General features: G+C 47.5%; 1 protein-coding gene across 1 annotated transcript in view; it reads left to right on the forward strand.

The window, feature by feature from the left end:
• LOC134075185 (receptor-type tyrosine-protein phosphatase mu-like) overlaps nt 1-12,500 on the forward strand; it is a 165,519-nt gene that overhangs the window by 29,690 nt on the left and 123,329 nt on the right. Inside the window, 1 exon segment of the mRNA XM_062530715.1 lies at nt 187-309. Coding sequence (XP_062386699.1) covers nt 187-309 — 123 coding nt within the window.

Below are 12,500 nucleotides of genomic sequence, written 5' to 3' on the forward strand. Positions count from 1 at the left end.
CAGCGCTTAGTACCGTAACAGTATTCCGTACCGTAACAGCGTTTAGTACCGTAACAGTATTCCGTACCGTAACAGCGCTTAGTACCGTAACAGTATTCCGTACCGTAACTGCGTTTAGTACCGTAACAGTGTTCGTATTGTAACTGAGTTCCGTACCGTAAAAGTGTTCCTTTGTGTGTTGATCAGGTGACTGCGACTTTGAGCGCCCTTACTCCTCCTGTGGCTACAGTCAGGGTCGGGACGATGACCTGGACTGGGAGCAGGCCAACACCCTGGACAAGCCACCCACAGACCCATGGATGCCCACAGGTGAGTCTGCCAGAGCCGGACATGCGTGTGTTTGTGTGTGTTTGTGTGTGTGTGTGTGTGTGTGTGTGTGTGTGTGCGCAACTCTTTGACAGTTCATTCAGAACTTTAAAATGATCTTGGCATGTGGATATGCAAGTGCAATATATTCAGAAGCTGGAACTAGTCCGCAGATGTGGAGAAGTTAAAACTGAATTGATATTCCAGAGAACACGGCACCATAGCAAACTCAACAAAGCTGTGGAGTCAGTTCTGTTTGCATCAGAATCCTTCTTCTCTGCATTCAGCCAGCGCAGCAAGGGGAGTTGAGACTTGAGTGTGGGGAATTAATGCCTATCAACACACTCCAATCCATTTTAATTAGACCTATTTTTTTCTTCTTCATTTGTCTCTGGTTCTACGAGTGTGCTATTGAAATCCTCAGCTCTCCGTGGTTCACTAGGCTGTCTTTTACATTATATTACATTTGGCTGACGCTTTTTAACCAAAGTGACTTACAACATGGTAAACATTTTAAGCTTTTTAAGAGCAATTCTAACAACAAATTCTTGGAAAAATTTAGAAATATAGAGTGCAATAAGAATGAAGAAAAATAGAAAGTTACAAAAAATAGTGAAATGTACTGTAGTAGAAATAAGTTCATCAATGAGTGCAATTGTGTGGAGGGGGAATGTCTTCCTGTATTTCCACTTGTTTGCCCCTCCCCTTCCCCCCTTACTCACATGTTTAGTTGGCGGCTTTTGATGTGATTTGGAATGTGCAGATATCACTACAGCATGAGAGGATCTGAGGAATCACACTAATGGAGGCTTGGCTTCCCCCATGCTGTAACTGCACACACACACACACACACACACACACACACACACACACACACACACACACACACACACACACACACACACACACACACACAGGGCTCCACACTAATGGAGATTGTTTTCCTCTTTAGTCTGATGTCTGATCGCACAAAAGTCTGTCTGTGTGTGTGTGTGTTTGTGTGTGTGTGTGTGTGTGTGTGTGTTTGTGCTGTCTGATCACACAAAGGCTGCCACACTGATAGATCACATCCCCTTCACTGCCAGAAACAGCCCTGTCAGCCCCTCCCCACCAGAACACCAAAGGGCAATTCATTATGACTGCTCATCAGCTCAACTACTACTGCATATATTTGCAGTGTGCTTGTAGAAGGGATCTACTGTATCTATCTAGCTATCTACAGTATCTGTATCTCCCTCTGGGTGTGTAGGTATATTTGCTTATCTCTGTCTGCTAGAATAAGCTGCCAGGCCACTGAGTGTGTGTGTGTGTGTGTGTGTGTGTGTGTGCGTGTGTGTGTGTGTGTGTTCATGCCTAACATGGCATGAACTGACCTATCAGGTGTGGTGTAATGACCTTTGCCCTTTGAGCTGGTGGTGTGGTGTAGTGACCTCTGCCCTTTGAGCTGGTGGTGTGGTGTAGTGACCTTTGCCCTTTGAGCTGGTGGTGTGGTGTAGTGACCTTTGCCCTTTGAGCTGGTGGTGTGGTGTAGTGACCTTTGCCCTTTGAACTGGTGGTGTGGTGTAGTGACCTCTGCCCTTTGAGCTGGCGGTGTGGTGTAGTGACCTTTGCCCTTTGAGCTGGCGGTGTGGTGTAGTGACCTCTGCCCTTTGAGTTGGCGGTGTGGTGTAGTGACCTTTGCCCTTTGAGCTGGTGGTGTGGTCTGCTCCTCCTGAAGAGCTGGTTGTGCCCACAGGGACCCTGGAGGTGCTGGATGGTGGGTGAGGAGGGGCAGTGACGTGCTCCTCTCCTCCCCGCCCTGAGTGCCCTCTCCCTGGGCACACGGCCACGCTGGGCTCCCTGTGCGGCCCTCAGGCTGGAGGGGTAATTAGAGTGCTGTGCTCCATCTCCACCTCAGCTCTCAGCACCACTCAGGACCCAACACCCCCACACTGACCCCCCCTCACCCTTACATTAGAGAGAGAGAGGACCCCCCCCTGACCCTTACACTAGAGAGAGAGAGAGAGAGAGGACCCCCCCTGACCCTTACATTAGAGAGAGAGAGAGAGAGAGAGAGAGAGAGAGAGAGAGAGAGAGAGAGAGAGAGAGAGAGAGAGAGAGAGAGAGAGAGAGACGGTGTGGAATCAAGAGAAAGAGACATCAAGAGAGAAAGAGACATCAAGAGACAAAGAGACAATCAAGCAGAGAGTGAAACAGAGAGATAAACAGAGAGAGAGTTGAAAGACAGGAGGATAAATAAAGTAGAATGGGTAAAGTGTAAAGAGGGAGGGAGGGAGGGAGAGAGAGAAAGAGGGAGGGAGAGAGAGAGAAAGAGAGAGAGAGGACATGGAACAATGAGACAATATAGAGATGTGAGGAGAGAGGGCCAGAGGAGTGCACAAGAGAAAGAGTGTGTGTGTGTGTGTGTGTGTGTTTTAGTAGATCTCAGTGCAGGAGAATGATAACCAGAGGAGTGTATAGGAGACGGTCTCAGTGCAGGAGAATGATAGCCAGTCCTTTGTTTACCGCTTAGTTAATGGGTTAAAAGGAGAGTAAAGACAGCCATCCTCTATCAGAGTGAAGGGATGTGTCTGAAGCCCTGAAAGGTTTAGAAGATACTTTGCAACTTTTGATTTGTGTGTGTGTGTCTCAGAGAGAGAGAGAGAGAGAGAGAGAGAGAGAGAGAGAGAGAGAGAGAGAAAGTGTGTGTGTGTGTGTTTTAGTAGCATTTAGTTGAGGTTGCAAATCATTCCCAAGACTTCACTCAGCATTCCTATCTGATAAACAACTCTTCTAAGACCAGCACTCCAGCGGTTGCCCAAGAGCAGCACACAAACACTCCAACTACACACAGCAACACACAAACACTCCAACTACACACAGCAACACACAAACACTCCAACTACACACAGCAACACACAAACACAGACAGACAGACAGACAGACAGACAGAGTGACACACAGACAGACGTTCCTTGCATTAATAGATAGATGTCACACAGATTCATATTGTTCATTTGAAAAACCAGACGTTAGCTATATTAAATGTAGATAGATTAAATGTAAGGAAAAACTGTAGGATATTCAAGTAAGTAAAAGAAAATGTACCATGGGCCTCTCAAATCTTCATCAGATTTATTGCACAGTACCTGTGTCAGGCTGTAACTGCATTCTTGTCCTAGAGCGCTCCTGTGTAAAGGTCTATCATGGGCCCTTTCCATCAGAGCTGCCCTGTGACTCAGCGCTGCCTTTGAGTCACAGCTGAACAGCCCCGCAGCTCATCACTGGGGGTCGTTACCGTGGAGATGGGACCAGCTCTTCTGGTCAGGCTCCGCTGCTGAACCCCTCCGCCGCTGACTCACTCATGCAGCACTTACGGCCACCGCGATCGGGAAACGAGCAGCCCAAGGAGGGAGGGGAAGAGGAAGAGGAAGATTAGAAAGCCTTCATTACAGTGGCTACATTGATTAGAAAGCCTTTAATATAATGGCTACATTGATTAGAAAGCCAACTTGTTTCGACCAACAACCTGGTCTACAGGGCTTTACACTCACACACACACACACTCAGCTACTTACAGTCACCATCCTGACTGTCCTGCCGCTCACCACACTGCTCTGTCCTGAAGAAGTAAAAAGAAGCGTGCCGGTGTGGTAAACAGGTGGAGTGTGCCGGTGTGGTAAACAGGTGGTGTGTGTGTGCAGGCGTGGTAAACAGGTGGAGTGTGCCGGCGTGGTAAACAGGTGGAGGTTGCAGGCGTGGTAAACAGGTGGAACGGTGTTCCGTGGTGATCATTTGCGCAATTTGCGTTAATTTGTCACTTGGACCCCTCTGCTTGGCTCTTTCTCTGGCTCTGTTTGGGCGTACTGTAGCAGGAAATAGATTGTCACGTGGGCCGCAGTGATTGGCTCTTTGTCTGGCTCTGTTTGGGCGTACATGTAGCTCTGCTCCAGGGGTGGCTGGCGTCTCCTAGAAGAGAGTCGAGTAGCACGTCTCAGCCTCTGATGCTCCTGCAGAGCGGAGAGAAATCAATTTGTGAGGTCGGAGTTATCTGGGCTTAAAGAGGCTCTCTGTTGAGCTGTTGCCTCTCCTTGAGCTGTGCTCATGAGCAGAGAATTTACCTTCCGCTGAGCATTGACAAGTACTTGGCTTTGTCTGAAGCTTATAAACAAGCGTAAAGGCACCACGCATGCAAGCATTGCCTTAAAACACCGTCAACAGGCTCCGTTTAACCAGCACTCTGCATTTAGCCAAGAAAGTAAGGAAAGTTTAAGGCTTCGTTTTAGAACTCAAATGATGTCCCGTGGCACACACACACACACACACACACACACAATGGCCCTTACAGCAATATGTCTGTGCAGGGAGTTTGGGTTTCAGTCCTATCAGACTCAGCTGCTGTGGCCCTGAGATGTTCATGCTATAGATATATATGTCTATGGTTCATCCTATAGCAGCTGCTGCTTTGGGTGTGGAGGCTGTTTAGTTATGTGATGTATGATAGTTACTGTATGAACAAGCACATACATATATGTGACCATTCAAAGCGAAATCAGTCGTTTTGCGCACAACGTTATTTTGAGAAAATCAACAATAACAAACTTCCGGGTTAAAATGTTGAATTTCACGTTTTCGCATAATTCGACTGTATACAGTCTACAGTTTCATATCGTGAACGCATTTCACGGGAAAACATATGTTTTGACTGTTAAACCCGGCGAAGATTCAACACATTTGCTGTCATTCCCGTTGTGCACGTGCCGCTTAAAAAGGTGATTTCTCCTCTTCTGGCATATCGTGACAGGAGAACCATGTCAACTTTGGATGCGGTTATCTTAGCGATAGTTTGTGTAATACCCTCGATATACATATCGTTGGAAAGCTTAGTTTATGGCCGTTCACGTGAGCACAATAACTTAATTTAATAAATGTTACCGAAACGACTGGTTCCGCTTTACAGGGTCACATATACGCAGAATCCCTTTGAGCCCATGGGTGGTGGTTTATTTCAAACTGAATTCACGTGTTGTTATGTGGGCTTGGTGCAGGGACGGACTAAAATACCTCTTTTAGTAAACTGTCGCATACTGAGAGGGCGCCACAATGTTCAGGTTATTTTTATAGAGAGGCCTACTTTGGGTCCTGAGGAGAAACATTTTGTCCTGATGCAAAAATGTTCTCAAGAGGGTGGGATCCTTACAAGCTCTCAAAGAATATCGTCAAGCTTCTATCTTTAGTCACTTATTGCACTTCGCCATCTGCTCTTGCCATCGATACAGTACTGCCACCATGCCGTGTGTGTGTGTGTGTGTGTGTGTGTGTGTGTGTGTCTAGCTCCGGTGTCCCTGCAGAGTGACGGTCCGTAGTGTGGAAATCGTCTAAGAGGAATTAATTACGACCCTCTCCGCCGTTACCACGGCGCTCCTATCAGCCTCCGCTGCTGCACAGTGCTGCAGGAATCTGCTGGAGAAGGACTCGGAGGCGTAATGTGCGTGTGTGTGTGTGTGTGTGTGTGTGAGGAGAACTCGGAGGGCGTAATGCGTGTGTGTGTGTGTGTGTGTGAGTGTGATAGGAGAACTCGGAGGGCGTATCTCTCTCGTCTTATCTTGTCACCCTTTATGATCTTAGTATTTCTGTGTGATTTCTGTGTCTCTTAAGTCTGTATTAAGCTTTGTATTATTTCTATTATCTGGTCCTTTAATCAACACATGTTGTTTGTGAAGTGCTCTCTCTGCACAGTGCCTGTAGCCTGTAGCCTGTAGCCTCTGCTGCCGGGGAGGAGGTTTGGTGTCGCACAAGTGGGGGAGGAGGTTTGGTGTTGCACAAGTGGTGGCAAGGACACACACAAGCCCCTTATTCACACAAGGAGGGTCAGGCTGAAGGATACCAGCAATCAAATCAAAATTTAAATTGCATCATGGAAGACGAGACATCCTGCAGGTGTGAGTGTGTGTGTGTGTGTGTGTGTGTGTGTGAGAGAGAGTGTGTGTGTGTGTGTGTGTGTGTGTGTGTGTGTGTGTGTGTGTGTGTGTGTGTGTGTGTGTGTGTGTGTGTGTGTGTGTGTGTGTGTGTGGTCATGTGTGTGCCTGCATTAAAATTGGTTAATTGGGCTCGAGGCGTTGGCAAGGTTGCATGTGTTGTGCCTGTGACATAGTAAAGACCTTGTTGGTGAGGACACAGACACGATTACATATTTCCTCAGAATAGATCTGTATGGTGTGTGTGTGTGTGTGTGTGTGTGTGTGTGTGTGTGTGTGTCGGTGTGTGTCGGTGTGTGTCGGTGTGCGCGCGCGCGTTTGTGTGTGTTGCTGTTCTTGTGGCATTCCCAAATAAACAGGCTTATGCTGAGGAGGTGCTGTGGGCTTCATGTATTAATGTGTGGCGCCAGTAAAGCAATTTCACCCCTCACACAGATTAGGCCTCAGAGTGGGAGCAGGGGAGCATTCACACTAATGATATCATGAAATGCTCAACTTGTACTGTTCTCTGGCCAAGTCCCCTCCAGCAACACACACATCACCACAATAACGCCGCCCGCCCCCTTGCATAGCTCTCTTTTTGGTTTCATGTTCATCCAGGATTCATGGTTAAGTGTGTACTTTACGTTTGACAAGTCAGGGCTGTTAATTCCATATACCAAAGTACGGCTCAAGGCTATTCCCTTGTGTCTGTTGATCATCTCGACAGCTCAGATGTTCAGGCTCAGAAAGACCCTCGTATTTTACCCCCCTTTTCCCCCGGCTCCTGTTTTGCATCGTTTCGTCTCCTCTTTCTTCTCCATCGTCTCGTCTCCTTGTCCATCGTCTCGTCTCCTTGTCCATTTGGGCACTTTCTGAAGCACAGCTTTTTAAAGAAAGAGATATGCTTCCTCTTTCTTTCTTTCTTTCTTTCTTTCTTTCTTTCTTTCTTTCTTTCTTTCCCTCTATTTTCTTCTTTCTTTCTTTCTTTCTTTCTCTCTCTCTGTCTTTCTCTCTTCCTCTCTTTCTCCCTGTCTCTCTCTGATATCTTGTCATTGCTGGCATTTGCCGGGTCCCCATCCGTGACCCTGCCCTCTATGGCTTTTATTAGCAAAAGAGTGCAGGGGCTTGAGGGGTGCAGAAGGGGAGTGCTGTGTGTGTGTGTGTGTGTGTGTGTGTGTGTGTGTGTGTGTGTGTGTGTGTGGGGAGCTTTTCCTCTCTGGCCTCCATTCACATTTCTGCCACATAATGATTTTCTCGCAGGTTCAGGACCCCTGAATGGCAGAGAAATAACGAGGAGCCGTCATTACTGCAAATTATCCTCTCCGCTACAAATTGCCACCCCCACCCCACCACACACACACACACACACACACTCTCACACTCTCACACACAGACACACACACACACACACACTGTCACACACAGACACACACACACACACACACACACACATAAAGTGTGCTTGGCCCCGACCTTTTAGAGTGTGAGTGGCAGCCACCTCTCTGACTGTGATGATGTGTGGTAGAGGTGTGCTCCTCCCTGAACTGCAGAAATGTGTGTGTGTGTGTGTGTGTGTGTGTGTGTGTGTGTGTGTGTGTGTGTGTGTGTGTGTGTGTGTGTGTGTGTGTGTGTGTGTGTGTGTGTTCATGTGTGTGTGCGTGTGTGTATATGTGTGTGTGTGTGTGTGTGTGTGTGTGTGTGTGTATGTGTGTGTGCGTGTGTGTGCGTGTGTGTGTGTGTGTGTGTGTGTGTGGACTACTATATAGTCTTAAAAATGTAAACTCCCTCTCATTAAATATGCATCTTTCCCTTACATCACGAGTCAGGTGACTGGTACAGGTATACTCTCATTGGCTTGAGTACTGTATAGTAAGACAATAAGTAATCACGGTAAAGAAAGCAAACATGTCAGTATCAGAATGGCCTAATCACCATACATGAGACATGAGACATGACATCTTAAATCTTTAACAGACTAGCTAAAAGAGAAGTTTGAGAGCCGCTGCCATAATGGATAAACTATGTCTTGTGCAGGTTCAACAATATGAACAATGTGAAACTGTAGGCAATTGTAAAATGACAGAAGCTCCAAGGAACGCTAGGCTTTTCCAAGGTGGATAGATGCAATTAAGGGGAGCGTACCTATGTTCCCCAGGTCCTATGTTCCCCGGGTCCTATGTTCCCCACTTTGTATGGGACCGGGGAACATAGGACCCTTTTTTTCTTACATTTTAGAAAGGGTCCTATGTTCCCCGCTTTTCCTAAAAAGGGTCCTATGTTCCCCGGTATGTATGGAAACCGGGAAACATAGGACCCTTTTGGGGAAAAACGGGGAACATAGGACCCGGGGAACATAGGGATGACCCCCAATTAAGAGTTTAGCGCTTAGCCTCCACTGCAGCCCACGTCAGCCTAGCGGCCCTCGTCCTCACTGGAGAGCGGTTAGTTAGGCCCTCACTGAGACCTCTGGCCCACAGCGTTCTCTCTGCCTGCTCTCCACTGTGCTGTAATGTGCTGTATGTGTGTGTGTGTGTGTGTGTGTGTGCGTGTGTGTGTGAAGAGAACTGATAGCCTACCTGAGGGAAGCAAATAACAGCAGGGAGCTGTTTATCTCTCTGAATTGGCGGTATATATGTGTGTGTGTGTGTGTGTGTGTGTGTGTGTGTGTGTGTGTGTGTGTGTGTGTGTGTGTGTGTGTGTGTGTGTGTGTGTGTGTGTGTGTGTGTGTGTGTGTGTGTGTGTGTGTGTGTGTGTGTGAACTGTGTGCTGATTATCCAGGCACAGGTGGTGCCCATCTCTTCTCTCTCAGGCTGCTTGGCTGCCCAGAGTCTCCATTAGGTTTCATCTGAGCCATTTAGCTGCTGATGTTTCAGCCCCAGCAGTAGCATGGCTACTGAGAGCTAACGCTAGCGGTGCTGTGCAGCAAAGATCCTTCATTACTGTCAAGATACTGCCACGCTTTAACCCTCTCTGTGTGCAGCTACTGAGAGCTAACGCTAGCGGAGCTGTGCAGCTACTGCATGACAGACAGACAGACAGACAGAGCGAGAGAGAGAGACAGAGAGGACAGATTGTGTCTTTCTCCCCTGTTGCCCTAACATTACAGTATTGGAGAGGTATTCTTCCACACACATACAGTATACTTGTGTAGAGCCTGCTGATGGAGGCACATGTGTCTGTGTCTGTGTGTGTGCGCACAACACGTGTTTCTTTATATTTAATTCTAACTTTAGAAATTGTTTGCAATGTGTGTGTGTGTGTGTGTGTGTGTGTGTGTGTGTGTGTTCCTTTTTAAGGATGACCTTTCTGTCTGGTATTAATTAAGATCTGGAGAGGCACGTGCAGAGTTGTGGAGGCACAGCAGTAATGAGCCTCTTCTGTGGTCTGGGGTCACACACACACACACACACACACACACACACACACACACACACACTTGGATAGAGGTGTGAATATAAATCAACTCTTCTTGTCAGGCCTCCTCTCCTGTAATAATGAAAAGACTTATTGGTTTGATCTTGAGTTGCTGTGGGTCTGACTCTTATCTGGTCAGTTGTGACTTTTCCTCCACAGTAGAGCAGTAGCCTTCTGCCCTGGCTGGTCTTCAGGGTGCTGGTCTGTTGGTAGAGAGGGCTCTGGGGTCCAGGGTGCTGCTCTGTTGGTAGAGAGGGCTCTGTGGTCCAGGGTGCTGCTCTGTTGGTAGAGAGGGCTCTGTGGTCCAGGGTGCTGCTCTGTTGGTAGAGAGGGCTCTGTGGTCCAGGGTGCTGGTCTGTTGGTAGAGAGGGTTCTGTGGTCCAGGGTGCTGGTCTGTTGGTGGTAATCACCTGGTGGTTCATCAGTTCTGTAAATGGAAATGAGAGCTTGAGAACAACAGAACTGTTCTGAGAGTTTGGGAACAGGAGAACTGTTCTGCCTCAGTGTTTGCTCGTGCCAGTTCTGCGTTGTCTAAAGAGAGTGTATGTGTGTGTTTGTGTGTGTGTGTGTGTGTGTGTGTGTGTGTGTGTGTGTGTGTGTGTGTGTGTGTGTGTGTGTGTGTGTGTGTGTGTGTGTGTGTGTGTGTGTGTGTGTGTGTGTGTGTGTGCAGTTTGAAGGCTGTAGTGCGGTCACTGCCCCATCATCCTGAGGGCTGGACTGGCCTTACGATGAAGAGGCCCCGTAAAGGTCCTTCCTCAGTGACCGCTCTGATCTCCCAGATCAGAGCACTGAGCACTGGGCAGAGTCATAGAGTAGCTCTCAGTAGCACACTGACCACTGGGCAGATACTGTACATAGAGTAGCTCTCATAAGCACACTGAGCCCTGGGCAGATGGGCGGAGCCATAGAGTAGCTCTCATAAGCACACTGACCACTGGGCAGATGGGCGGAGCCATAGAGTAGCACACAGATCTCTGAGGACTACTTTAGAATGACATGCTTCAACAACAGCTTCCACCCTTCAGCAATTCTGAATTACAGACATGAGTCTGTAAAACTCCTGAATTCTGGAAGATTTGTAACCAACCCCCCCCCCCCCCCCCACACACACACGGGGCTGAGCTACAAAAAATACCACTAACATTGTTGGTGGCAATTAAAGTTTCTACTCTATAATATCCTATTGTCATTATACGGCTCTTCACAATGCAAGGACAATGCTCCACTGGTTTGAATGGGGTTGATGATGCCAATGCCCTCTTCTCCTCTCCACTAAAGACTAATGCTGCATTCTGGCTCATTACTCCTCGCTGCTCGTCCATTGCTTGTCGTAGTCCTTCCTGTCTCTTCCTGTCTCTTCCTGCTGTCTGAGCGCAGCTTAAGTGAGGTTTGGTATGTGAATGTGAGGCTTCCTTAACTCGAAGAGCTTGTGTTGGACATGAATGTGTTGGGTTTAGGGTTGTCCTAGCCATTTAGTCTGGTTATTATTCCTGAACGGTGAAGAGTGTAGAGGGCTTTGAATAATGCACACACACATATTTCCTCTCCATCAGTCATACCCACATGCACGCACCTTCCCAACCATTTACCATCATGCCCACAATCACAGCTGCACTCTTACCCTCCTTTGCCCTCACACACACACACACACAGTCACACACACACACACACATATGCATGCACACACACACACACACACACACACACACACACACACACACACACACACACACACACACACACACACACACACATGCACATTGCATGCGCACACACGCGCACCCACACCCCCCCCCCCCCCCACACACACACACACACTCTAATGCACAGATTCTTTGGCCTTGGCCTACTATTTGTAAGGCACCTATAGCACACACACGTTCTGTCCTCTGTCACCTCTTCCATGACTGCTCCACCTCTTTGTGTTTCCCGGGAGACGTCATGTCGTGTCCAATCAGCTGTGGGCAGCACTTGTGTTATTATTGTTAATTCATTAGTTATAATAAATTCAGGAGTCTGGCTGGCATGCTGCTCACTCATGTCTGTAAGTGGAGGTGAAGGTGGCCCAGATTGGACTAATAATAACACTGTTGGGCTGCCTGCTAGCGTAGGCTGCTAACACAACACACACTTTGTCAAGGGAGAGAGAGAGAGAGAGAGAGAGAGAGAGAGAGAGAGAGATTAAGACAGAGAGAGAGAGAGCGAGTGAGATAGTGAAAGAAAGAGAGAGAGAAAGAGAGAGAGAGCACTGGTCTAGAACAGAACATTGTTAATGTAATGAAGTGGAGAACAGAACAGGTGTAAAGTTCTTACATGTTATCACTTTTATCTCGTTTTTCTTTTTAAAAGACACACAAAACAAACACCATCTTATACCAGATTGGTTTAGGAGCAACTGGCATCTTAATTCTTTCCTTCTCCTCTCCTGTGTGAACGGATGACTTCAGATCGGCATCCACTCAACACCTGAGGTGCATTCAAATTACATACAAAACGAACGTTAACAAACTGTTTTCCGTTAGCCTTGAGTTTTCTGCGAGCATACAGTGGAACTGGACATGAGTTTGACGAAGGCAGCAATGCAATTACCGTTAGAATGGAATGTTAACACCAAATGGTTCAAATTTAATTTGAATGCACCTCTTATGTCTGGACATTTGGAAAGGAATGCATCCAGTAAATCTGTGTGTGATAATGTAGCTATTGTGTTTCTGTTTGGGACTGAAGGAATGAATGTTTGTAACTGTCATACCATTTGCGTTTTGGTGTGTGTGTGTGTGTGTGTGTGTGTGTGTGTGTGCATGAGAGAGAGATGGAGAGAGAGAAAGAGAGAAAGAGAGA

This window comes from Sardina pilchardus, chromosome 2 (genome assembly GCF_963854185.1).
Source record: "Sardina pilchardus chromosome 2, fSarPil1.1, whole genome shotgun sequence".
NCBI classification, from domain to species: domain Eukaryota; kingdom Metazoa; phylum Chordata; class Actinopteri; order Clupeiformes; family Clupeidae; genus Sardina; species Sardina pilchardus.